Source organism: Pituophis catenifer, unplaced genomic scaffold, assembly GCF_029215685.1.
Source record: "Pituophis catenifer annectens isolate HBS135680 unplaced genomic scaffold, rPitCat1.0.hap2 SCAF_9, whole genome shotgun sequence".
NCBI classification, from domain to species: Eukaryota; Metazoa; Chordata; class Lepidosauria; order Squamata; family Colubridae; genus Pituophis; species Pituophis catenifer.
In genome coordinates, this window is record NW_027256889.1 from 4020305 (window position 1) to 4045638 (window position 25334).

The window sequence follows — 25334 nt, forward strand, 5'->3', positions numbered from 1 at the left end:
AGGAAAGGTCGTAAAATGGGAGGAAAACTCTTAACAACTGCCTTGCTTAGCCATGGACGTTTTGGACTCAAATGTGGACGTAAATCGAGTATACACTGGGGAAGGGGGGGCTTCTCTCATCGCCAAGCTTTGGCCCCCTCTGTAGGGGTTCACAGGTCCTCCGACGTGCCTCCCTGCGGTGCAGGCCGAGGCCCTGGCAAACCGGTTCCCTGCCCAGAGGAGCCGTTGGGTGAGCTGGGATCGAAAGGAAGCCTTTGGCTGCAGGAGGAAAAAACCGCCATTGTTGTCAAACAGGACAGACCGGAGCGATTAATTCACTTTATCTGCCCGGATAATCCACTCCTGTCAGGTGGTTCCTAGGAAACACGTTTTGGGAAGTAGAGTCAGGAGGGACTTGGGGGCCAGAGAACCAGGTGGGGCACGGGGAGAAGCCAAGAGATAGGTGAGTCAGACAGGTGGGGCAGGGAGGGAAGGAGGGGGAAAACGAACGGGAGCGAAACCTGGCCATAAATCCTGGCCGTTCTGGGAAGAGAAAGAGTTTCGGAGAAAGGTAGAAGAAAAGAAAGAAAAACGAGAAAGTCCGAAGTTCATTTCCGGGAGGGAGCAAGCTCAAATTCTCCAGGCGTGACAACATGCGTGTGCTGGAAAAGTTATGCCGATGCCCACCCACGCCCCAAACTGGGCACTAATGGGAAGGAGGGAGGGGACGGGGGGGAGAGAACCAAATCTTGGCTCCAGTTGCAATCTGCATGCTTTATTTTATTTTCTGTTTTGTTTTTGTTTTTTTGCTGCTTGCCCGCCCCGATGTCTGGCAGGGCTCCCAACGTGGCACCTGCCAAATTCTTTTCTTTTTTATGTTTTATTTGCATCCTGCTTGGTTATTTTTTTATAAGCAACTCAAAGTAAATATACCCAGCACGTCTTCCTCCTCCTATTTTGTCTGCAACAACAACCCTGTGAGGTGGGTGGGGATGAGAGAGAGATGGACTGGCTCAAGGTCACCCAGCTGGCTAAGGAGGAACTAGAGCTCTTAGTGATTGGCCTAGTTACCCAGGTGGCTTTCGTGCCTAAGGCAGAACTAGAACTCACAGTCTCCTAGTGATTGGCCCAAGGTCACCCAACTGTCTTTCATAGCTAAGGCAGAACTAGAACTCACACTCTCCTAGTGATTGGCCCAAAGTCACATAGGTGGCTTTCATAGCTAAGGCAGAACTAGAACTCACACTCTCCTAGTGATTGGCTCAAAGTCACATAGGTGGCTTTCATACTAAGGCAGAACTAGAACTCACACTCTCCTAGTGATTGGCCCAAAGTCACCCAGCTGGCTTTCATAGCTAAGGCAGAACTAGAACTCACACTCTCCTAGTGATTGGCTCAAAGTCACATAGGTGGCTTTCATACTAAGGCAGAACTAGAACTCACACTCTCCTAGTGATTGGCCCAAAGTCACCCAGCTGGCTTTCATAGCTAAGGCAGAACTAGAACTCACAGTCTCCTAGTGATTGGCCCAAGGTCACCCAACTGGCTTTCACAGCTAAGGCAAAAACTAGAACTCACACTCTCCTGGTGATTGGCCCAAAGTCACCCAGCTGGCTTTCATAGCTAAGGCAGAACTAGAACTCACAGTCTCCTAGTGATTGGCCCAAGGTCACCCAGCTGGCTTCCCTGCCTGGTGGGACTAGAACTCCCAGTCTCTAGCCTTGTGCCTTAACCACTGGACAAACTGTCTCTCTTCCTCCCAGACCATCATACCACCTCACTGCTATTTGGGAGGCTGATGGGAGAGACAGCCTAAAACTTCGGGAAGGGACCAGGTTGAAGGAAGGGGAAGATGCACTGGCCGGTGGTACACCTCGTTCTTCATTTAACCCTCACCCCCTCCCCTCAATTCTGAATTTCGTTTCATGCCAGCCCCGCGAGAGAAACCCGGACGAGGATCTCCCGGCAGTGCCAACCCTCCTACGGGCACGCCAGATAAAGCTGGATTCTTGCTGCATTTCCTTCCAGAGTTTCTGCCCCTCCCTCGGGAATGTCTTTGCCCGTGTTTACACGAAACTAGACAAAAAGAGGATAAAAAAGAAAAAAAAACAACAGGCTCTACTTTCGGCCTCTGGGAGGGAAAAATGAGCTCATGCGGCCACCGAACCTGAGAACTCATAAGCCTGAATCGAAAGCAACAAGTCCTTTCCCCCCCCCCACCTGCAATCTCAGTATTTTTTATTTTATTTTATATTTTATGGCCGTCGCAGAGGCAAATGATCCTACCCTGCAGAGACGATACGAGAAATATAGATAGATTGTGCATTGTTTAATGTGGCTTTTTTGGGGGGGTCGGGGTTGAGGAGGGGATGAGGAGAGGGAAGGATTGTTACTGGGTGCAGAATTTTCTCGAAGAGCCGTATTATCCCCCTTAAATAGCTAAGCCACAAGCAGAGAGGGGGGGAAGGAAAAAAAAAAAGGAAAGAAAAGAGGATGTATAGTCTATTCCTTTTTTTGTGTGTTTTGCCATGCCGCCGAGAGAATCCCTTTTAACCTGAATGGTGGAAAATAATCAGAAAGCAGCACTCAACTCATAATAGGATCGGGAGATCTTTATCTGAGCTCTTTGGAAATAGCGACGGGGACAAAAATAAGTTGGCTGTCACTAGGCAGGAGCGGAAAAATATTCTGCTTGGCCTACTCGTCACCCTTCAGAGGGGAAAAAAAAAAAAAAAAACCCAGCGTACAAATTAAGATTCTCCAACATGGCTTCCTTCTTCTCACCAGTTCAGCTCCGTCTGTCTCCAAAATGTTCAGGGCCAGGATTATGATTATGATTATGATTATTATTTAAAATCCTGATTTAAGAAAAAAAAAAATCCCAGTAATTTCACCTTTGCAATCCACCTTTCCGAAATCCGGCGTCAACAGTAGACTTCAGTTTTTGCAAAGAACGCCATTAAAAATTAACTTTGTGCTATCTTTTTTTTTTTTTTTTTTTTTTTGCCTTTCCAAATCTCGACCGGAACATTCACCGGGGTTGAAGCGAAGGAAAATGGCGTGCTTTGTAGATTTTTTTTCTGAACAACGGAGTTGGAAGGGATCTCGGAGGTCTTCTAGTCCAACCCTCTGCTCCAGCAGGAAATTCTATACCAGTGATGGCAAATCTTTTCGGCACCGAGTCCCCAAACCAGAATGCACATGCATGCATGCATGCATGTGTGTGTGTGTGTGCATGCTGGAGCGCCGGAAACCTGAAGACCAGCTGGATAATGCGCATGCCTGTTTTGGGGCTGGGTTTTTGGCCATTTTCAGGGTCATTTTTTTTTGGCCGTTTTCTGGGCCATTTTCAGGTCTGGTTTTTTGGGCTGTTTTCAAGGCCATTTTTGAACCGTTTTGCGGCCCATTTTTTGGGCTGTTTTCAGGGCTGCTTTTTTGGGCCAAAAAACAGCCTGAAAATGGCCTGAAAAACAGTCTGGTTTTTGCCCGTTTTTCGGGCCATTTTCAGGCTGTTTTTTGGGGCTGTTTTCAGGCCATTTTCAGGCTGTTTTTGGGGCTGTTTTCAAGGCCATTTTCAGGCTGTTTTTGGGGCTGTTTTCAAGGCCATTTTCAGGCTGTTTTTGGGGCTGTTTTCAAGGCCATTTTCAGGCTGTTTTTTGGGGCTGTTTTCAGGCCATTTTCAGGCTGTTTTTGGGGCTGTTTTCAGGCCATTTTCAGGCTGTTTTTGGGGCTGTTTTCAAGGCCATTTTTGAACTGTTTTGTGGCCCATTTTTGGGGCTGTTTTCAGGGCTGCTTTTTTGGGCCAAAAACAGCAAAAAAACCGGCCAAAAAACAGCCTGAAAATGGCCTGAAAAACAGTCTGGTTTTTGGCCGTTTTCAGGCTGTTTTTTGGGGCTGTCTTCAGGCCATTTTCAGGCTGTTTTTTGGGGCTGTTTTCAGGCCGTTTTCAGGCTGTTTTTTGGGGCTGTTTTCAGGCCATTTTCAGGTCGGTTTTTGGGCCAAAAACAGCCCAAAAAAGGGACTGTTTTTTGGGTATTTTCTGGCCCGTTTTCTGACGCTCCAGCACTTGTGAAGACCAACTTGCCGGTGCGCCTGTGCACACTGGAAACCAGAAGAGCAGCTGGCGGCAGCGCACGTGCCCACAGAGAGTTCTCTGCGTGCCACCTCTGGCACGCGTGCCATCGGTCCGCCATCACAGCTCTATATCATTTCAGGCAAATGGTTGTCCAATCTTTTCTTCAAAACCTCCAGTGATAGAGAACCCACAGCTTCTGAAGAAAAGGCATTCTACTTGATTAACTGTTCTAAATGTCAGGAAATTTCTCTTTAATTCTGCTGGGAGAAGTTTATGATAGACAATTCCTTAGCATAATGTTTAGGCTACTCTTCATATGTTTTCGTTCACCACACAGCTATGATTTGCTTTAAACCGGCGTTCTCAATACTGGGCGAGTTTGAGGCAGGTGGACTACAATTCCCAGAATTCCCCAGCCAGCCATGATGGCTGTGGAATTCTGGGAGTTGAAGTCCCTCCCTCCCCCCATTTCTAAACTTACCAAGGTTGAAAAACACTGGTTTAAGCCATTCTTAGTTGAGTTCACCAACTCTTAATCGACAGAGCACAAAGTGCCAAAGTTGTGCACTTTGTCCAGAGTTGCAAACTACGCTGTGTTGATGTACATTATATTTATTTATTTATTTATTTATTTATTTATTTATTTAATTAAATTTCTATACCGCCCTTCTCCAATAGGACTCAGGGCGGTGCACAGCCTAAGTAAAAACAGAGCATACAAAATTTAAAAACAGTATTAAAATAATTAAATATTTTGGCCGTAATTAAAACACCCCAATTTAAAATCAATTTAAAATTTAGCTCAAGCCAGCCCAGCTAGTTGAAATAAATAGGTTTTCAGGGCCCGACGAAAAATCCGGAGGTCTGTTATTATCCGTAACTCTGGGGGAAGGTTGTTCCAGAGGGTGGGCGCCGTCACAGAGAAGGCTCTCCCCTTGGGGGTCGCCAGCCTACATTGTCTGGCGGACGGCACCCTGAGGAGGCCCACTCTGTGGGAGCGTACTAGCCGGTGGGAGGCTATTGGTGGCAGAAGGCGGTCTCGTAAATACCCCGGCCCTAAGCCATGGAGCGCTTTAAAGGTGGTCACCAACACCTTGAAGCGCACCCGGAAGACCACCGGGAGCCAGTGCAGCTCGCGCAGGAGAGGTGTCACATGGGAGCGCCTCGTCGCCCCCATAATCCCCCACATGGCCGCGTTCTGGACCAGCTGGAGCCTCCAGGTGCACCCCAGGGGGAGCCCCATGTAGAGAGCATTGCAGTAGTCCAGGTGGGAAGTGACTAGTGCCTGAGTGACTGTGCGTAGAGAGTCCCGATCTAGAAAGGGGCGCAACTGGCGTATCAGGCGAACCTGATAAAAAGCCCCCCTGGCCACGGCCGTCAAATGATCTTCTAGAGACAGCCGTGCGTCCAGGAGGACGCCCAAGTTGCGAGCCCTCTCCGTGGGGGCGAGTAATTCGCCCCCAATAGCCAGCGATGGCGTCAGCTGGCTATATCGGGACGCCGGAAGCCACAGCCACTCGGTCTTGGAGGGAGATATATAAATACATCTCTTTAAGACAACTATTGGATGGCAACCAACAGGACGTGGGAGGTGAAAATCCAACAGATAAATATTTTGGAGACGTTGGGAAGCTTGCAATTTCACTTCCCCGTCCAAAAAACGTGAGAGCCTTGGCAACAATTTTCAATTCTTTTCAGCACGTTTTTCTCGACTGCCATATAGGCGTCAACGCTAAGAATTGGAAACCGTGCAAAAGAAATTGGGAAACTGTCTTTGAAAATCTTGATTCCTTCTACAGTGGATGACTGCACACTTACAGGAGTGACTCATATTAAGAGCAGACTCGGCCACTGCAAAATTGTCACCACAGCTTTCGTCTGCCCGTATCAAAAATCCATGTAAACATTGGTAGGATTTTTTTTCCAAGTCAGATTCCTAGAAGGGGCTGTGTTTGGAAAATCTCCAAAATCAACCTGTTGCCGGCTTTGCGATGACACAGGGCTAATTATAAACGCCCTCCTGATTTGGCTATTAATATTCCGTGAACTGTGCCACGCTTTGAAAGAAGAGGCCTGATTTCTTGTAAGTGGCCCACATGATACCCAATGAAATGCCACTGCGAGTGTTTATTACTCATCTATGGTGTTTGCATGCTGAGCCAGCCATGCATGGGGCTTAATTTTAGTTTCCTGGTGAGTAAATGCTGCTGTTGTTGGTGAAAGGGCACTTTCCTAAGATTTCAACTTTTCCTCCCGAGACATGAACCAACTCAAAATTTGCTTGTGAAGATTGGAGAGATTTTTTTTTTAAATGGACTGGGTTTATGCTTCACACTAAATTATCCTTGGTCGATCAAGTTTATTTAGTGGTTCAGGTTTGCATGTACTAAACCATGCACCAGGTTTTATAAATCACAGTGAGTGACTTGACGGACTTCTCCTCTTTGCAAATCCCACTCCCTTCTAGAACTGATGATGTTACCTAGTTGGATAATGAAAGTCTGCAAGAAAACAACCAAGCTCAGAGAGCACCAAGGACTCTGCAGTCCTCCTCCTCCTCCTCTTTGCAAACCCCACTCCCTTCCAGCACTGGCCCTGACCTTATTACAACCCCTCTCCAAAATTTAGGACTGTAAAGCCATTTTAATGGCCTTTTAAGCAGCAACAGCTGGTAAGCGTGTCTTCCCAGACCACAGCCCGGATGGGCCAAAGGAGGAAAATCATCGGTTTCAACAACACATCCAGAAATCTGTGGAAGGATTCACGATTCACAAGAAGGGTTTAGCGGGACACACACACACACCCCGATGTGGAAAGAGATATCAACAGCTGGGTGAGAAGGAGCAACTGGACCACATACATAGCACATTAGCCAAAACCTCCGGCCAAATCCTTCATAACAGGGATGCCTTTCGCCGGCCAGCAATTATGCTGAATTTCCCAGAGCTTTTTCCTGGTGGCAATTGCTTACAATGGGTATTTAAGATAACTGGATCGAGATCAGATGTAAAATAATCCACCGGGAATCTGCAAAGAAGGTTTTTTTTCCCGCACCCCCCAAAAAATTGCAAGCCATCAAAATCTTGGGCGGGGAGGATTTCTTCCGCTTCCATCTAAAGCAGTGTTTCTCAACCTTGGCCGCTGGACGATGAGTGGACTTCAATTCCCAGAATTCCCCAGCCAGCTCTGCAGAGCTGGCTGGGGAATTCTGGGAATTGAAGTCCACCCATCGTCCAGTGGCCAAGGTTGAGAAACACTGATCTAAAGCTTTCATCCCACCACCCAAAGTCCCGCCGACTGGGGTGACAGATAAAAACTTGAGAAAGAAACCAATAGGGAAGTCAATAAAAGAGGCGGTTTTCCTTCAATCACGGGGGAGGCCATGCTGCGAAGTGGAAGCCAGAACGGTTCGCCAGGCCAGGAAGGCGTGGAGAGAGCTAGGGAACGAACAGTGGTTAAGTACAGAGAGTCCTCGACTTACAACACTTCACTTAGGGACCGTTCCAAGTTGTAACGGCGCTGAAAAAAGTGACTTACGGCCATTTTTTTTTTTTTTTTACAGTTGCAACCTTTGTAACATCCCCTAAGTCACGAAATGAATGGCTATAAATCAAGGATTATCTGTGCTGTCCATTTTCTACCCTGTTGGACTGTTCGGGGATTTCATTTTGAGCCAACCCACTCATCCGTCCGTCCGTCCACCCATCCATCTACCCATCCATCCACCCCTTCATCCATCCATCCACCCATCCATCTATCCATCCATCCATTCATCTACCTATCCATCCATCCATCCATCCATCCATCTACCTATCCATCCATCCATCCATCCATTCATCTACCCATCCATCTATCCATCCATTCATCATCTATCTACCCATCCATCTACCCATCCATCCATTCATCTACCCATCCATCCACCCACCCATCCATCTACCCATCCATCCCTCCATCTACCCATCCATTCACCCACCCACCCACCCACCCATCACCTATCTACCCATCCATCCACCCATTCATCTATCCATTCATCTACCCATCCATCCATCTACCCATCCATCTATCCATCCATCCATTCATCTACCCATCCATCCATCCATTCATCTACCTATCCATCTATCCATCCATCCATTCATCTACCTATCCATCTATCCATCCATCCATTCATCTACCTATCCATCCATTCATCTATCCATCCATCCATCCATCTACCCATCCATCCATTCATCTACCCATCCACCTACCCATCCATCCACCCACCCACCCACCCATCCATCCATCATCTATCTACCCATCCACCCATCCATCCATCCATCCACCCATTCATCTACCCATCTATCCATCCAACCACCCACCCATCCATCCATCCATCCCCATTCATCTACCCATCCATCCATCTACCCACCCTCTGAATTTTCCCTGATCCTGTACCTCTCTCTTCCTTCATTGCATCACGCAAGAAAACTGGGTGACTCCAACTGTTCCTCAGCTGTTAACTCCAAACATCAGCCTTCACCCCTAACAGTGGGAGATGCTGGGTGGAAACAATTTAACATCTGGAGCCCTACAGGTTTTTTCAGCCCCACTTGTCCCCCTGCCACCTGTTAAGATCCCCCTTGCAAAAAAAACAAAACACAAAAAACACCGAAAAGGAGGCTTCCTAATTACGACGGTCGGTAAGCACAAAAGAGGTGCCACCCCCCACCCCTAATGGCTCCGTGTCTCTTCAAAACAGCCTCTCAGTCCCCCCCACCTGCCGATAAGACAAGAGCATTCGGCTGGCTGCTTTGAAGAAACGTGAGCTCCTTTCCGAGGCGAGACAGGTGGTCATGGAGACATGTTGGGAGTCGACAGCTCCGACGGTTCGCAAGCCACGGGCACCTGCTCTCGCCAACAGAAGGTGTTCTGAAGGTTGCTTAGATGTTGCTGTCATGTAATGTTTGAAGAGGGTTTGTTCAAGGCCCAGAAATACAGGAACGGGGGCGGGGGAAGGTAACTATGGCTTCGGCAGCCAAGGAAGAAGCCAAGTTGCGATTTATACCTTTCCAAGTTCTTTTTTTAAATTTAGAAAAAGATCTGCCAGCGAGTTTTAATTGGAAGAACAGACCGGCCTGTTCCAGAATTAAAATAAAGGTAAAGGTCCCCCTCGCACATATGTGCTAGTCGTTCCCGACTCTAGGGGGCGGTGCTCATCTCCGTTTCAAAGCTCAAGAGCCAGCGCTGTCCGAAGACGTCTCCGTGGTCATGCGGCCAGCATGACTCAACGCCAAAGGCGCACGGAGCGCTGTTCCCTTCCCACCAAAGGTGGTCCCTATTTTTCTACTTGCATTTTTTTTTTACGTGCTTTCGAACTGCTAGGTTGGCAGAAGCTCACCCCATTACCCCATTAACGACCACAATGGAGTGGAGATCTTCCACTGCTAAGCAACGGGGTTGTTAAATGAGTCACACCCTATTTTACAGTCGTAAAATTGACTTTGACTCACTTAACAACTGTCTTGTTTAGCAACATTAATTCGGATCCCAATTGTCATAAATTGAGGACTAGATACATACAGTTAGTCCTCGATCTACAACAGTTCATTTAATGACCGTTTGAAGTTCCAACGGCACTGAAAAAAGTTGACTTATGGCCACTTTTCACACTTATGACTATTGTTGCATCCCCCCACGGTCACACAATTTGCATTCAGATGCTTGACAACCGATTCACATTTATGACCGGTTGCAGCATCCCAGAGTCCTGAGACTTCCCCTTTTGCCGACCTTCTGACAAGCAACATCAACGGGGAAGCCAGACTCACTTAACGACCACGTGACTCATTTAAGAACGGCGGCGATTCGCTTAACCAACGTGGGCGAGAAAAGTCTGGTGGCGCAGCAGACTAATAGCCTGTTATTAACATTCAGCTGCCTGCAATTACTGCAAGTTCGAATCTCACCAGGCTCAAGGTTGACTCAGCCTTCCATCCTTTCTAAGGTAGGTAAATTGAGGACCCAGATTGTGGGGGCAATAAGCTGACTTTGTATAAAATATACAAAAGGATGAAGGCTATTGCTTAACGCACTGTAAGCCGCCGTGAGTCTCTGGAGAAGGGCAGCATATAAATCAAATAAAAAAAAAAAAAAGTCGCAACATGGGGCAAAACTCCCTTCACAACAAACATCTCCCTTAACGCCATAAATGTAGGGGGGCTCAATTGTGGTCGTAAGTCGAGGAGTCCCTGTATTCATCTTGTTTCGCATCGTGGCGGGGTGATGGTGGAGAGAAACTGCTCGGCTTACTTTCCTGCAGAAAGAAATAGCATTCGGGCATCTTAATGTCAGACTGAGGGCTGCATCAACTGGACTGCCACGGCTCCCAGATGCCTGGAGGACATTATTAAATACATGCAGAAAATGTCTATTCATATCACATTAAGGATTACAAAATCTGTTGGCAACCTTGGAGAGGTTGAGAGAGAGAGAGAGAGAGAGAGCTGCATCCAAAACCATTTGGGAGCGTGAGCAGGCCCAGGTGGTGAAGTAATGAGACTCCCTGTCAGTTCTGTACGGTTGTTGAATGAAATGTAAATGTGTGTTAAATCAAAGTTGGCTTTTTCTACTGTTATCGATCGGCCTTTCGGATGGCAGCCTTAGTGTCCGTTTGCTCCCCATTCCCCCCCAAAAAACGACCTGCACTTTTGAATCTCTATATCTCTCTCTGGACACAATGAGATTATATCTGCCGAACAAAACTCCGCATTGGCGACAGGAAGGGCATCTGGCCAGTAAATACTCGGCTTCGTTCAGTTGCCCAGACTCCACTCCTCAAGGGATTATCGGGTCATTAAAAGAAGATGTTGATACAGGTAGACCTCGACTTACAATTACAAGTTTATTTAGTGGCCATTCTAAGTTACAACGGTGAGTAGCAGCGTTGTTAAGTTAGTAGCACGGTTGCTCAGTGAATCTGGCTTCCCCATTGATTGTGCTTGTCGGAAGGGTTCACAAACGGGAATCGCAAGGACTCCGGGACACTGCAACCGTCATAAATACGAGTCGGTTGCCAAGCGCCTGAATTTGGATCGCGTGACCACAGGGAGATGCAGCTGCAACGGTCGTAAGTGTGAAAACTGGCCGTAGGTCACGTTTTTCAGTGCTGTTCTAACTTCGGACACTAAATGAACGATTGCAAGTGGAGAACTGCCTGTATTGTATACCATACCTAAACCTGAAGAGACATTAGATGCAGGGGTGGGCTGCTGGGGGTTCGCAGGGATTCGGGAGAACCTCTAGCTAAGATTCTGTGCAGTTTGGAGAACCCCCAAATCCCACTCCTGGTTGGCCTCACCCACCCTTCCCCACCCCTCATGCGGCCCGTTTTGGATGCAGGTACGTTCAAGGCGAGCGTGGAGGCTCGGGGTGGGTGAAAATGGGCCTACCGGAAGTTTGGGAAGGCCGGAAATGGGAAGGGCCTCTGGAGCCTGGGGAGGCCGTTTTCGCCCTCCCAAAGGCTCAGGGAAAAACCTCTGAAGCCTGGGGAGGGCAAAAACGCCTTCCCGCCCCACCGTGGTGCAGGAGGCCGACTAGGCCACACCCACCATGGCCACACCCAGCCAGCAACCAGGCAGAGAACCCCTTGTTAAAATTTTTGAAGCCCATCCCTGATTAGATGTTTTCCTGTCACCAAAATGTCATTTTCTCTTATACCAGAGATGGGAACTATGGCTCCTTCAGGACTTGTGGACTTCGACTCCCAGAATTCCTCAGCCAGCCAGCCAGCCAGCCCTGGCTGGCTCAGGAATTCTGGGAGTCGAAGTCCACAAGTCCTAACAGGGCCACAGTTCCCCACCCTTGTCTTACCCAGACAATTGCCATTTCTCCAGCTGACCTCCCAGGTCATCTCGTTTGCAAACGATCCTGCACCGCCGCTTTCGAAATCCAAGTTCATCCGCCAAACATAATAAGGTCGAGACAAGAGCCTCCTTGCCACTCTATTAAGAACCATTTCAATTTCACCTCCAGCAATGCTGATATTTATTTTTACACCATTCCAGGCACCCATCCAAGCCTTGCTGGCCAAATCGAAGGAGAGAGCGAGAAAGATAAGAGGTAGGTTTTTGAGACAGCATTTAATTACACACAAGCAAAGGCAGAATTGATGTTGAGATGGTGGGGGGTGTGGGGAGGACAAGGGAAGGCACAGCCAAACCTAGTATGAAAATATTATCTCTTTGTGCTTTTGCTGTTGTGGTGTTTTTTTTTTCTTTTTGTTTTAAATCTTGGGTATTTACAGACAACGGAGAGAGGATATATAAAGTGGAGCACAAAGGTAGCATGTGAACATGGATGACCCAAGAAATGGCTCGGTCCCCATTATGGGAGAGCCATTCCTTTCAGCCTTCCACCCGAGATCGTTCCAAGAGACGGAAAGAGGACGTGGTACACACAGCCAAACCACGGAATCCACAAGACGGACAACCTCAAGCAAATTCCTGGATCATTCCTTAACCCAAGAGTTTTTTTTAAAAGAGACCTCAGGGGGGAGGGGGGGCTCGCCGCCGGGCCCCCTCATTTCACCCAACCCTCCAAAGATGCTAGAAGACACCACAACAACAGGACATTTGAAGTCCCAGATTCCTGGAGCAAAGGGACGGCCGAGGGAAGCCTGGCCTTTGAAAGCAGCCGAGTCTCTTGCAAATCAAAGTCGAGAGCACCAATCTCAGTGGAGTCCCGTCAGAGAGGGTATCAAAGTCTCCATCCCTCACCGGGAGTCCCGTTTCATTCCTTTCCTGCACTGCTCGCAGTACCAGGTATTACCATCCAGTTCGCATCTCCTCCAACATTAAAAAGACAAAAGATTTTAAAATCCTTCTAAGGCAGTGGTACCGAAAAGATCTCTCCAGACGGGGCAGTTTCGAAGGCCTTGATAGTTTTCTCCTTAGTTTTTCCCTTTTCCCAGGGACAAACCCCGTTGGTTCTCCCTCCGATGCCCACCTGCCCTGACAGCTGCCTCTCGTTCCTTAAGCAGGGCTACTGTCGGCAGAGTCCGTAAGTTTTAAAATAAGACATTTAAAATCCTTCAGAGAGTCTTTGGAAGGGAGCACAGTTTTCTCGCTGTCCCCAGAACGGCTCACACGTAGACAGCCGTTTTGGAGATGATGGAGCCGTCGTGCTGCGATTCCATGTCGTCGTAGTCGTAGCCGTGTGGGTCGGGGCTGAACCGCAGGATCGGGCCCAGTTGGTCGAATCGTTCCTCCTCATCTTCCCGGTGCCGCGGGGCATAGCCGTAGGGAGGGTGCCGCCGTTCTTCGCGCTCCTCCTCTCTGTAATCGTCCTCATCCTCATCCTCCTCCGGTTTTCGCCCCGTGGCGGGTTTCAGCGGCCGGTCGAGTTCGGTGAAGTCGTGAGTCGGGGGCTGAGCGGTGCCGTTGCCAAAGGCTCGAGTCTTGGGGTCAAAGGAGCCTTTGGAAGCTCGGGGGTGCCGGCGGCGCAGGATGAAGAAGACTATGATTCCCAGAACTGCCAGGGCCAGGATCCCCCCCACGATACCCCCGGCCAGGGCTCCAACGTTGCGGCTCTGACTCTTCACCGGCTGGTCTGAGTAAAGAAAGGAAGACGGGGAAGTCACTCCGAGAAATGCCAGTTGTTAGTAATACCAGCACTGGGGAAGGGGCAGAGCCTCAACTGGATCCAGGAAAGAGAAGACCGGGGGGGGGGGGTCCTCTGGGACCCTGCCATCCACCACCACCATCATCAATTATCACCATCTCTTGCAGGGGGCCAAGAGGCCCCGAACGTCCAAAGAGAAACTAGGGTATCAGAGGGTTCAGAAAAGCACCATTTGTCCCATATGTGAGGCGCCCCAGATATCCTTCTCCCCATAAACTGTTCTACACCCACAATGCATCTCTGGCTCCGGGCCTATCTGAGCTCAGGCCTTTTTAACCGCCATGCCTTGGACTAGTTAAACCTCACAGTGCTTCCCGACATCCTTTTTCGCAAAGCACCACGCGCTGAATTTGTGACAGAAGAGGAAGAATTCAAATATTCGGTCCCCCCAGATTAGGTTAAAAAAAAAAGACACCGATTATTCCACCGTGCATATGATGAGACTCTGGACTCGCGCATCAAGATGGATCGGCTTAACATGTCTGCCCTCCCACCCCGAGCAGCAAAGCGGCACCGAAAACCTTAATTCATCTTCGTCCCACACATACACCATTAGCCCCACAACATATAAATTTAAATAAATAAATAAATAAATAAATAAACAACACATTGAGAAGGTTGCAAAAGCCCACAGCTCTTACCCCGGACGAGGATGATTTGCTGCGTCGAAACCTGCCCCACGCGATTGGTGGCTTGGCAGATGAAGGTGGTATTCACAGAGTAATCCACTTTTTTGACGAAGAGGCGCTGACCTTGAACCTCTACCGACTTCGGGAGTGGGCCATTGGACCTGGGAAATCAAGCAAGGCCGGTTAAGCCATAAAGAAAATCCGGGAATCAGACAGATAAGGTAGGTAGATAGGTAGGTAGGTAGACACACAATCAGATGATAGATAGATAGATAGATAGATAGATAGATAGATAGATAGATAGATAGATAGATGATGGATGTATGATAGGCAGGCCAGCAGATAGACAGACAAACAGATATAGTATATAGAGCAGGTTTGTCAAACTCAAGACCCATGGGCCAGAGCGGGCTCGCAGGGTGCTTAAACTGGACCACGGGGTGCTTAGATCTGGCCCACGGGGCTGCCCTGGAAACAGTGAAGGTCCGGCCCATGGTGTCTCTGCTCGTGAAAACGGAGCTCTGAAGGGCTCTGCGTGGCCCTCCCGAGCTCCGTTTTCAGCTACGTGAGGCTCCTGCAGCCCTCTTCCAGCAAAAATGGAGCTTGGGGGAAGCTCTGTTTTTGCTGGCCGAGGGCTGCAGGAGCCTGTTGCAGCCTAAAACGGGAGCTCGGGAGGCCATTGTTGCTGGCAGGGAACTTGGGTCACAGGCGTCCCTGACATGAGTGATGTCAAGCTGGCCACGCCCCCTGGCCACGCCCCCCCAGGTCAAACACAACCCTGATGTGACCCTTAATGAAATCGAGCTTGACACCCCTGATATACTGGAATGGATGGATGTTGGATGGATGGATGGGTGGGTGGGTGGATGCATGGATAAGGAGGGACATTCCCTTCTGGTTCAAAGTAAATTCTCGGGGGTGGCGGGGGGGGCTTCTGTACAGGTAATTCTCGACTTACAATCGTACCCGAGACCAAAGTTTCCACTGCAGATGAGTCACACCTGATTTTACGACCTATTTTACCATGGTTGTTAAGCGAAACATTGGCAGTCGTTAAGTGAATCCCACGGGGTTCATTAAACGAATCCCGCTTCCCCCACTGATTTCGCTTGTCAGAAGCCAGCTCGGAAGGTAGAAATTGGGGATCCCATGACCTCGAGTTGCTTGCAACTGTCGTAAATACACGCCAGTTGCCAAGCACCCGAATTCTGATCATGTGACCTGGGGGGGGGAGGCTGTGTCAATTGTAAGTGTGAGGACTGGTTGTGAAACCACTTTTTTCAGCAACATTGTAACTTCGGACGAATGTATTTTCATTCGAAAAATACATTCGAACTACCTGTATTTTCAATGCAAAAACCAGAAATAAAGACATAAACAATTGGCATGTTGGGATCGGTTTGGAGGTGCCTAGGATCGTCCCAAAACATGGGATGCCGAATTAAAAACGGTAGGAAAAACATTTGCTCTGATCCAGCGGTGGGCAACTCTGGCCCCTTTACCACCTGTGGACTTCAACTCCCAGAATTCCTCAGCCAACTCCCAGGACCAACTTCCATGCTGGCTCAGGGATTCTGGGAGTTGAAGTCTATTACCCTGTTTCTCCGAAAATAAGACCCTGTCTTATATTTTTTTGAACCCTGAAATAAGTGCTTGGCCTTATTTTGGGGGAGGTCTTATTATTTTGGGGTGTGTGGAGCAAGACGGGACTCCTCTTGCCGTCTTATCTGATTTCCAGCTCTGTCTCCCTAACCCTAACCAGAGGAAATGGCCGAGACCGGCTGCGCATGTGTTTAAATATTTTTGGGGAGGGCTTATTTTCGGGGAAACACGGAATGTAGTGGGCTGCAGCAGGCAAGAACAGACAGCATAGATACAAGAGCATTTATTGACTCAACTGGAACTCTCTAACAACAGGCAAATTCCTGTAATTTATACTCTGGGCCCACAAGGCCTCAACCAGTCAAAATACTTGAAAAAGCCCGCTCACATATGAATGTTCTAAGTTTCCCTCTAAAACAGTTGAAGTTATCAGTTAGGGTCATCTAAAGGTTAGTTTCACTTTAGCCGGGCTTAACACAACTATACATATTCAATACATAACAAAGTCCACAGGTGGTAAAGGAGCCAGAGTGGCCTCCGTCCCTGCTCTGGCCGACAACTGTGTTGTATTGGGATGGTGTTGACGCAGTAGTGGGTGTCAATTTCAGTCGCTACCGGTTTGCTTGCATGCATGTGCGATGCTTTTGCACGTGCGGGTGGGTGGACGGAGTCTCCCGCCGCTGCCGCTACCAGTTCGCCCGATCTGGGGCGAACTGGTAGCAACCTACCACTGTGTGTGACGAGGGAAAGCAGGAAAAGATTAGGTAGGACTCACGTGGTCCAGGAGAAGTCTATCGGGGTGGGATTCCCCCTCGCGCTGCAAGTGAGTGTGGCGTCATTGCGGGTCAAATACCAGTTGCCGTCGTAGCCGTCTATGGCAACCTCAGGAGCATCTGCAGAGAAAGCCATCAAAAAAAAAGCTCACACTTGGCTGAAGGCATGCCCACGCACAGATGCACCCACCCACGCAGCCTTCCTTTTCTGTCTGTCTCAACCTTCTTGAAATATGAGCTAGGGGAGATAGTCTAGCTCAGAGTTCCCCAACCTTCCCAGCTTTACGGGGGAGGGGAGAATTATTGCGACCCGGTTCCAAATGGTTCAAGGCTCATAGTGGGCTGCGGCTCAGGGATTGGGGAGCCCTAGCCTGGCTGCTGACTTTTCTCCACACCAAGCATCCTTAACTCCTGCTCTGCACACGGGGTGGGCGTGGCCAGCCAGGGGTGGCATTTGGGGGTTCGCTGAACCCCGGTGACCCTTGGATAGAGGATCGCCCGAACCCTACCGAACCCCCAGGAGCCCACCCCTGACCCCTAGTCCTTCTTTTCATTAAACTAGACATACCCAGTTCCTGCAACCGTTCTTCGTATGTTTTAGCCTCCAGTCCCCTAATCCTCTTGGTTGCTCTTCTCTGCACTTTTTCCAGAGTCTCAACATCTTTTTTTATAAAGAGGTGACCAAAACTGGATGCAGTATTCCAGATGTGGTCTCACTAAGGCTTTATAAAGCGGTACTAATACTTCACGTGGCCTGGATTCTAGCCCTCCTCCTCAGCCGTAGAAGCTGCTGGGAGGACCTTGGACCAGTTCTTCTCTCTCTGTCTGCCTATGTCTGTCTCTCTCTGTCTCTCTGTCTGTCTCTGTCTCTGTCTCTCTGTCTCTCTGTCTGTCTCTGTCTCTCTCTCTCTCTCTCTCTGTCTCTGTCTCTCTGTCTCTCTCTCTCTCTGTCTCTCTCTCTCTCTCTGTCTCTCTGTCTGTCTGTCTCTCTCTCTCTCTGTCTCTCTCTCTGTCTGTCTGTCTCTCTCTCTCTCTCTGTCTCTCTCTCTCTCTCTCTGTCTCTGTCTGTCTCTGTCTCTCTGTCTCTCTCTGTCTCTCTCTCTCTGTCTGTCTCTGTCTCTCTCTGTCTCTGTCTCTCTCTCTGTCTCTGTCTGTCTCTCTGTCTGTCTCTGTCTCTCTGTCTCTCTCTCTCTGTCTCTGTCCCTCTGTCTCTCTCTCTCTCTGTCTCTGTCTCTCTCTCTCTCTCTCTCCAGCCCATCACACAGGATGATAATTGAAGGGCAGAAATACAAGTGAGGAGCGTAACACGTGTTGGCTTGCGCCCCTAAAGATCTAACCCAGAAATAAACTCCCAGGGACAACCTCCCTCAGTCCCCCAAAGCCGCGACACCCCCACCCAACTCACACAATATGGAAAGCTGGACAGGGAAGGACTCGGTTTGTGGCAGGGCCACGTGTTCCACGAGGCAGATGATCTGCTGCTCGTTGGCTTCCTTGGTAGGGATCAGGTTGTAGCGGTTTATGACGGTGACGGTGCCGTCGGAGTTGTTTATCTGTTTGACGCTGGAGTTGCCGTTCAGCTTCGACTGCCAGGTGACGCGAGCCGGCGGCTTCCCGTTTGCGGAGGTGCACACGGCCACGGGCTGCTCCACGTTGCTGGATTTGACCTCCATGGCCTCGGCGCTGCTTGTGGGCTTGGCTGGAAGAGAAACAGAGGTAATGGTGGGAAGGTGGCTTCGACTGCTTCTGGGAGTTGAAGTCGAAGCATGCTGACTGAGGAATTCTGGGAGTTGAAGTCAAAGCAAGCTGACTGAGGAATTCTGGGAGTTGAAATCCAAGTATGCTGGCTGGGGAGTTCTGGGAGTTGAAGTCAAAGCAAGCTGACTGGGGGATTCTGGGAACTGAAGTCCATGCATGGTGGCTGGGGAATTCTGGGAGTTGAAGTCTAAGCATGTTAACTGGGGAATTCTGAGAGTTGAAATCCAAGCATACTAACTAGGGAATTCTGGGAGTTGAAATCCCGGAATGCTGACTGGTGAATTCTGGGAACTGAAATCCCCAAGTCTTAAAATTGCTAAGTTTGGACACCCTTGGTTTAAATTATGGGGATTATGCCCCCCCCCCTGGCCAGGAGTTATGGGTTATAATTGGAGGCTAATGTTTTCTTTGCATCACCCAATCTCTCTGAAGAGCCCTGCCCCACTTCAGGCATAGGGGGAAGGACCCCCAATGCTAGTTCTAAAGCTAGTGTCTGGGGACCTTTGTTTGCAACTATTTATTTTATTTTATTTTATTTTATTTTGAATTTGTATACCGCCCTTCTCCCTGAGGACTCAGGGCGGTGAACAGCCAAGTAAAAACATCAAGTACAAATATTAAAATACAGTTAAAAATATACATATATAAATTTGGCCCTGTTAATTAAAAACAATAAACAAAACACTTAAAAACACTTAAAAAATTAGGCCAGCCCGGCTTGCTGGAAAAGAAAGGTTTTAAGGGCACGGCGGAAGGCACCGAGGTCTTGGATTCTCCTTATCTCTGGAGGCAGTTGATTCCAGAGGGTAGGTGCCCCCACAGAGAAGGCCCTCCCCCTGGGGGTCACCAGCCTACACTGTTTGGCTGATGGCACCCTGAGGAGGCCCTCTCTGTGGGAGCGCACAGGTCGATGGGAGATCGTCGGTGGCAGCAGGCGGTCTCGAAGATAGCTAGGCCCTATGCCATGGAGCGCTTTAAAGGTAATAACCAACACCTTGAAGCGCACCCGGAAGACCACTGGGAGCCAGTGCAGCTCGCGCAGGAGCGGTGTTACATGGGAGCGCCAGGCTGCTCCCGTCACTACCCGCGCTGCTGCATTCTGGACCAGTTGGAGCCTCCGAGTGCTCCTCAAGGGGAGCCCCATGTAGAGAGCGTTGCAGTAGTCAAGGCGAGAGGTGACGAGGGCATGAGTGACTGTGCACAGGGAATCCCGATCAAGAAAGGGCCGCAACTGGCGGATCAGGCGAACCTGACAAAAGGTCCTCCTGGTTACAGCCGTCAGATGTTCCTCCAAGGACAGCTGCCTATCCAGGAGGACTCCCACTAATTTGCACAGCGTAAACACATCATTTTTGAGGGGTGGGTGGGAGGAAAGGAGACTACAATAGACAAGAGTCTGAATTTTGACATCCTTTGCCAGGTCTCCCCAGCCAGAGGTGCCATCTATTTCGGAGAGAAAGTTCTGTAATCATAAAGCCCTGGAGGGGGTTGCCATTCTTGGAGCTAAAATGAATGGGATTTCCAGATAAAAGAGAAAGGGAGGCGTTTGGAACTTTCCCACCAATTCCCCTGTAATCATAAGAGCCGGAAGAAATTCTGTGTAGAATGCACAGCGCACAGGGCAAAAAAAAAATCCCTATAATTTTTGTAATTGCAACGTATGCAAAATCAGTCTCAGGAGGTACCTTAGTTTTGCCAGCCATAAAAAAAAAAAAAGAAAGAAAGGGAGAAATAAGATGGAGGTTGGGATTCTTATCAGTGGCGGAATTCAATTTTTTTTTACTACCTATGGGCGTGGCTTAGTGGGAGCAGTGTGCGTGCCAGCCAGCTGATCGTCTGGTGCGCGTGCATGTTAGAACCCGGATTTTTGGCTTTTCCATAGCGCAACCCCGACGAGCGCGCACACGATGTTTCCATGCGACCTTTTCGGCACTCGGTGCCGAAAAGATTCGCCATCACTGCCCTGAGGTCAAGCCGATAAACTCCGTGTCTAATAAGACCCACAACTAAGAAAAGGGAATCGTCTTTTTTCCCTCCCATAAAGTCCGTCAGTGTTCGGAGTTCTCAAAATCCGGGAACTTGAAAGTACAACACCTTTATCAAATCAAATCTTTCTGCAGATTTTGGAGAGTGAAACCGAAGAAGGGTTAGATCTGAGCAGAGTCAAGTCTTTGGGAGCGGGATGGTATTTTGCTCCGCAAAAGAACCTTTTACTAAGTGTCATTAGCCTAGTTCATTCTACCGTCAGCTAAACAATGTCGATTGGCGGCCCCCAGGGGGAGGGCCTTCTCTGTGGGGGCACCCACTATCTGGAACGAGCTCCCCCCAGAGATACGGAGGATCCCGGATCTACGCACTTTCCGCCGTGCTCTTAAGATTCTCCTATTCCAGCAAGCCGGCCTGGCCTAATTTTCTCCCCTGTTTTAAAATTCTTTTAAATTGAAATTTTAATCTGTTTTAAATTATTGGGATTTTTTAATTGTCTCGGGCTAAATTATTTAATCTGGTTTTAATTATGTTTTTTAATTTTTGTATCTATGTATTTTATTGTGTGCCTGTTCACCGCCCTGAGTCCTTCGGGAGTAGGGCGGTATATAAATCTAATAAAACAAACAAAACATAAAACAAAGAAACAATAAATGAGTGGCCCGTAATTAATTGAAAGAATGGGGACACGGCCGCTATCTCGCAATCCGAGGATGCATGACCTAGCAAATCTGCTTAAGCGCACCACAGCCTCTGGGAAGTCATTCAAAACCGTCAGGAACACTTGAGTACCAGATGTAGGGGGCACAGAAACAGATGTGGTTTGGCTTCGCTCGTTGAGTATTCAGGGGGCTGAAGGGCCCACAATGCCAGAGGACTCGGGCAAAATTGGGGTAGTTCAGCAAATAAATAAATAAATAAATAAATCTAAGGCTGAATGAGGGACACGGTGCAACTCCACCCAAGGAGTGGACCCCCCCCCCACCCCCACCCCTTAAGAGCTCCTCCAACTCAGCATCTCACAACTTCATTTGGGGTGGGGGTGGGGGGGGTGAACCCTGCAAAGTGTTAGCCAGAGGGCTTTCACCAGTGTTTCTCAACCTTGGTAGCTTGAAGATGGGTGGACTTCAACTCCCAGAATCCCCCAGCCAGCGCTGGGGGATTCTTGACTTCAAGCAGTCGCTAAGCGAGATGTTGTAAATTGAGGAGTGTGTGTGCCCACAAAGCAGGTGGAGAAGAGGCTTTCTGGTTGGGCTTCAGAAGGAGCTGTGGTGGCCTCCTGGATTGGGAGGATGTAGAGCAGTGTTTCTCAACCTTGGTAGCTTGAAGATGGGTGGACTTCAACTCCCAGAGTTGAAGTTGAAGTCCACCCATCTTCAAGCTACCAAGGTTGAGAAACACTGTGTTAGATGGAAAGCAAGTGCTTGGTTCTTACCTAAGACGATCAGGTTAGTAGTGTTCAATTCATTGCCGTTGGGATAGGTGGCAAACTCGCAAGAGTAGGTGCCCTCGTCCGACATGAGGAGGTGCTCGATGACCAGCGTGGCGTCCGTCAAGGAATTTACGGCGAAACGGATCCTCCTGCTGTTCTTCTCCATCGGGTAGCTCTGTCCATGCGTTGGATGGTGGACGGCCACATTCTGCCTCCGGCCTCCGACTTCCTTCACCCAAGTCACTTGGCTGACCTTCATCTCAGGTCCAGTTACCGCAATATTGCAGGGCAGAACCACTCTCTTCCCCAGGTACCCGGTGACCTCATGTTTGACCGTTACTTGCTGGGCAAGTACAACTAGAGAAGGAAAATACAAAAATGCTGAGTGACAGGTCAGTTCCTGAAGGTTGTCACTTTCTGGTAACTGAGATGCACTTTTAAAGGCAACCTAGGACATCTTCTTTTTTTTTTTAGGGGAGGCTCGGTGGCTAAGAGGCTGAGCTTGTCGATCGAAGTTCAGCGGTTCGAATCCCTAGTGCCGCGTAACGGGGTGAGCTCCCGTTATTTGTCCCGGCTTCTGCCAACCTAGCAGTTCGAAAGCAGGTAAAAAATGCAAGTAGAAAAATAGGGACCAATTGGTGGGAAGGGAACAGCGTTCCGTGCGCCTTTGGCGTTTAGTCATGCCAGCCACATGACCACGGAGACATCTTCAGACAGCGCTGAAACGGAGATGAGCACCGCCCCCTAGAGTCGGGAACGACTAGCACGTATCTGCGAGGGGAACCTTTACCTTTAAGACATCTTTCACCACAGAATTTTCTTTTCTTTTTTAAATGAGCAACGATTTGGCTGCGCTTGCCAAATCTTGACACGGATGGGCTTCATACAACACGCTAAAACCCCAAAGCGGGTCGAGCAAACAACTGCTAAGTTCATCTCACCAGGGGATTGAGTGGTATGGTAGCCTAGAGGTGGAGCTGTCTCCTCACAATCAGGAGGCTGTGAGTTCGATCCTAAGTAGAGGCAGATATTTCTCTCTCTCTCTCTGGGCAGGATGAGAATATATCTGCTGGGGGAAAAACTCCGCATTGGTGACAGGAAGGGCATCCGGCCAATAAATACTCAGCTCCATTCAGCTGCCCAGACTCTACCCTGCAAGGGATTATGGGGTCGTTAAAATATGATGATCTCACCAGGGATGCCCAAAGAAATAAAATTCACGACGGTTTAAAGTGATCGTCCAGTTCGCACCACAGACTAAGACAGTGGCTACTTTCCTACAACATAGAGAAACCCACAAACCCCAAAAGCTAGTTTTCAGCCTAGTCTAGAATGTTGTGTGAACCCAGCCAGTGAAAAATTGAAATGGGGAATGGCATCCTATCAGAAAGGAAAAATATTTAAAATGAAATAGGTTGAAGTGTAAGTACCTTATGCTCAATGTACATCCTGTACATTTGGAGTGTGGGGTGTAAAAGCACCCCTCTGGTAGGTGGCAGCAAAATTCACATTTCTTGTTTAAAAAAATAATATTTAATTTGATTATCTTGTTAATTTTTAACAAGATAAAAACAATGCAAATATTTTAAAAAGCAACGAAAAAAATAAGAAGGAATGCCTAAGAAAGGAAGTAGAAACAGAAATAAAGGGAAAAAAAATGATACAGAACCAGCTTACAATCTTTTTGAGTGATCACACATTTATATTTTTACCTTTTCTCTTTAAAATTACATCTTAATTTCCTTCTTTCCAGAACTACCCTTTCTAATATTCAGCATGGCTGGTTGGGGAATTCTGGGAGTTGAAGTCCACATGTGTCTTAAAATCACCCAGTTTGAATATCACTATACCTTCAAACTATCCTGTTTAGACACACGCGTGATTTGGGTTCGTCCTATAATTCCCTTTATGGTCAATAGCTTTTCTGTGGCATAGAAAGAAGCTTTAAGACATATTGATGTGATGCTGAATTAACATACTGAAACCGTAGTAAATTAGGAAGAACACTGAATGCCCTAAGCATAGAGAGCAATTAAAAAGAGTGCTTCATTTTATATTGCAAAGACGGGATCTAAGCTCTCGATTTGAAGGTACAGGATCAGTCCCGCCCTTCAAACCAACTTTGTTATTGTCATAAAAGATTTATGAAGTAGTCCTCAACTTACGACAATCGACAATTTCTATTTTTGTTCATCTGCTTCTTTCTATATTGTTTTGCTTTTCCCCACCCTTTCTCTTATTGATAGAAATATTTTATGTATACCAATGGAAATAAGAACACTATTCATTGAAATATATATAAAAGCAACGTTAAACTGACCATGTATATCAGGGCCTTCTCTGCGGTGGCCCCCCAATGCTGTGAAATGTGCATCTTTGGATCCCTTTCTTCTGAATTTTAGAAAATGGCTCCGATTTTCCATATTAAACAGGTTTTTGATGCCAAAATTAAGGAAGAATAGAATAGAATTCTTTATTGGCCAAGTGTGATTGGATACACAAGGAATTTGTCTTGGTGCATATATGCTCTCAGTGTACATAATAGAAAAGATACATTCATCAAGAATCATAAGGTACAATACTTAATGATAGTCATAGGGAAACAGTCAATATAAATCTTAAGAAAGCAATGACCATCTCATTTTTTTACCACCTGATTTGTTAAAAGTTCATTTAAATACATTGGCAGATGGTTTTATGCTGCAATTTTTCCCTAATAAGGCCAGAGTTGTTAATAATGTTATGCCTCCTGCCTCCCAAGGACTCCATTGTTAATTGCAAATATTAATTAAAAAAAAAACAACAACTTTCAGGCTAATATGTACATGGGCTAGCACATCTGAGTCAATCAACTAACCTGCTTTTCAACAATCACCACCCTGAGAGAGAGTTTGGGCTGACCCAAAGCCATTCCCTCCATGAGAATGGATTTGAATATGAATCTCATATAAGCCGAGTCTTTAATTATGACCATGTTCTTTTAGTGAACTTTTTTCTCCTCCTTTCGGCACTGTTACCTAAATTGAAATAATGGGTGTTTCTCCAGCTACAGGGACAAATTAAGCCACTGATGCTATGCCATGCTTTCAGCAGAGATGTTTAATGAAGGCTAGGCTTTTTAATAAATTGCAATAGGACAGCTTAATAGGTTGCTGCTTACCGGTATATTTATTCATTGGTTAAATCAATGTTTTTCAAACGTGGACACTTTAAGATGAGTGGACTTCAACTCCCAGAATTCAAATCTCTCTGGAAGTTGAAGTCCATACATTTTAACTAGGCCAAGGTTCAGAAACAATGCTGGCTGGGGAATTCTGGGAGTTGAAGTCCATCTATCTTAAAGGGCCAAGGTTGAGAAACAAGGCTGACTGGAGAATTCTGGGAGTTGAAGTCCATCTATCTTAAAGGGCCATAATGGAAAAACAATGCTGGCTGGGGAATTCTGG

The 25334-nt window shown here is 47.9% G+C and overlaps 1 protein-coding gene across 2 annotated transcripts in view; it reads right to left on the reverse strand.

The window, feature by feature from the left end:
* NECTIN2 (nectin cell adhesion molecule 2) overlaps positions 1 to 25334 on the reverse strand; it is a 71687-nt gene that overhangs the window by 13088 nt on the left and 33265 nt on the right. The window contains exons 2-6 of one of the 2 annotated variants that reach the window (XM_070949675.1): positions 21892 to 22245; positions 18118 to 18411; positions 16715 to 16832; positions 14350 to 14498; positions 11907 to 13636 (exon numbers count right to left, since the gene is read on the reverse strand). In XM_070949675.1, the coding sequence (XP_070805776.1) occupies positions 13170 to 13636; positions 14350 to 14498; positions 16715 to 16832; positions 18118 to 18411; positions 21892 to 22245 (1382 nt within the window). In that variant the 3' untranslated portion in view covers positions 11907 to 13169. Of the gene's footprint in view, positions 1 to 11906; positions 13637 to 14349; positions 14499 to 16714; positions 16833 to 18117; positions 18412 to 21891; positions 22246 to 25334 lie in introns of those variants that run through there. The other variant, XM_070949674.1, reaches the window with a different exon arrangement.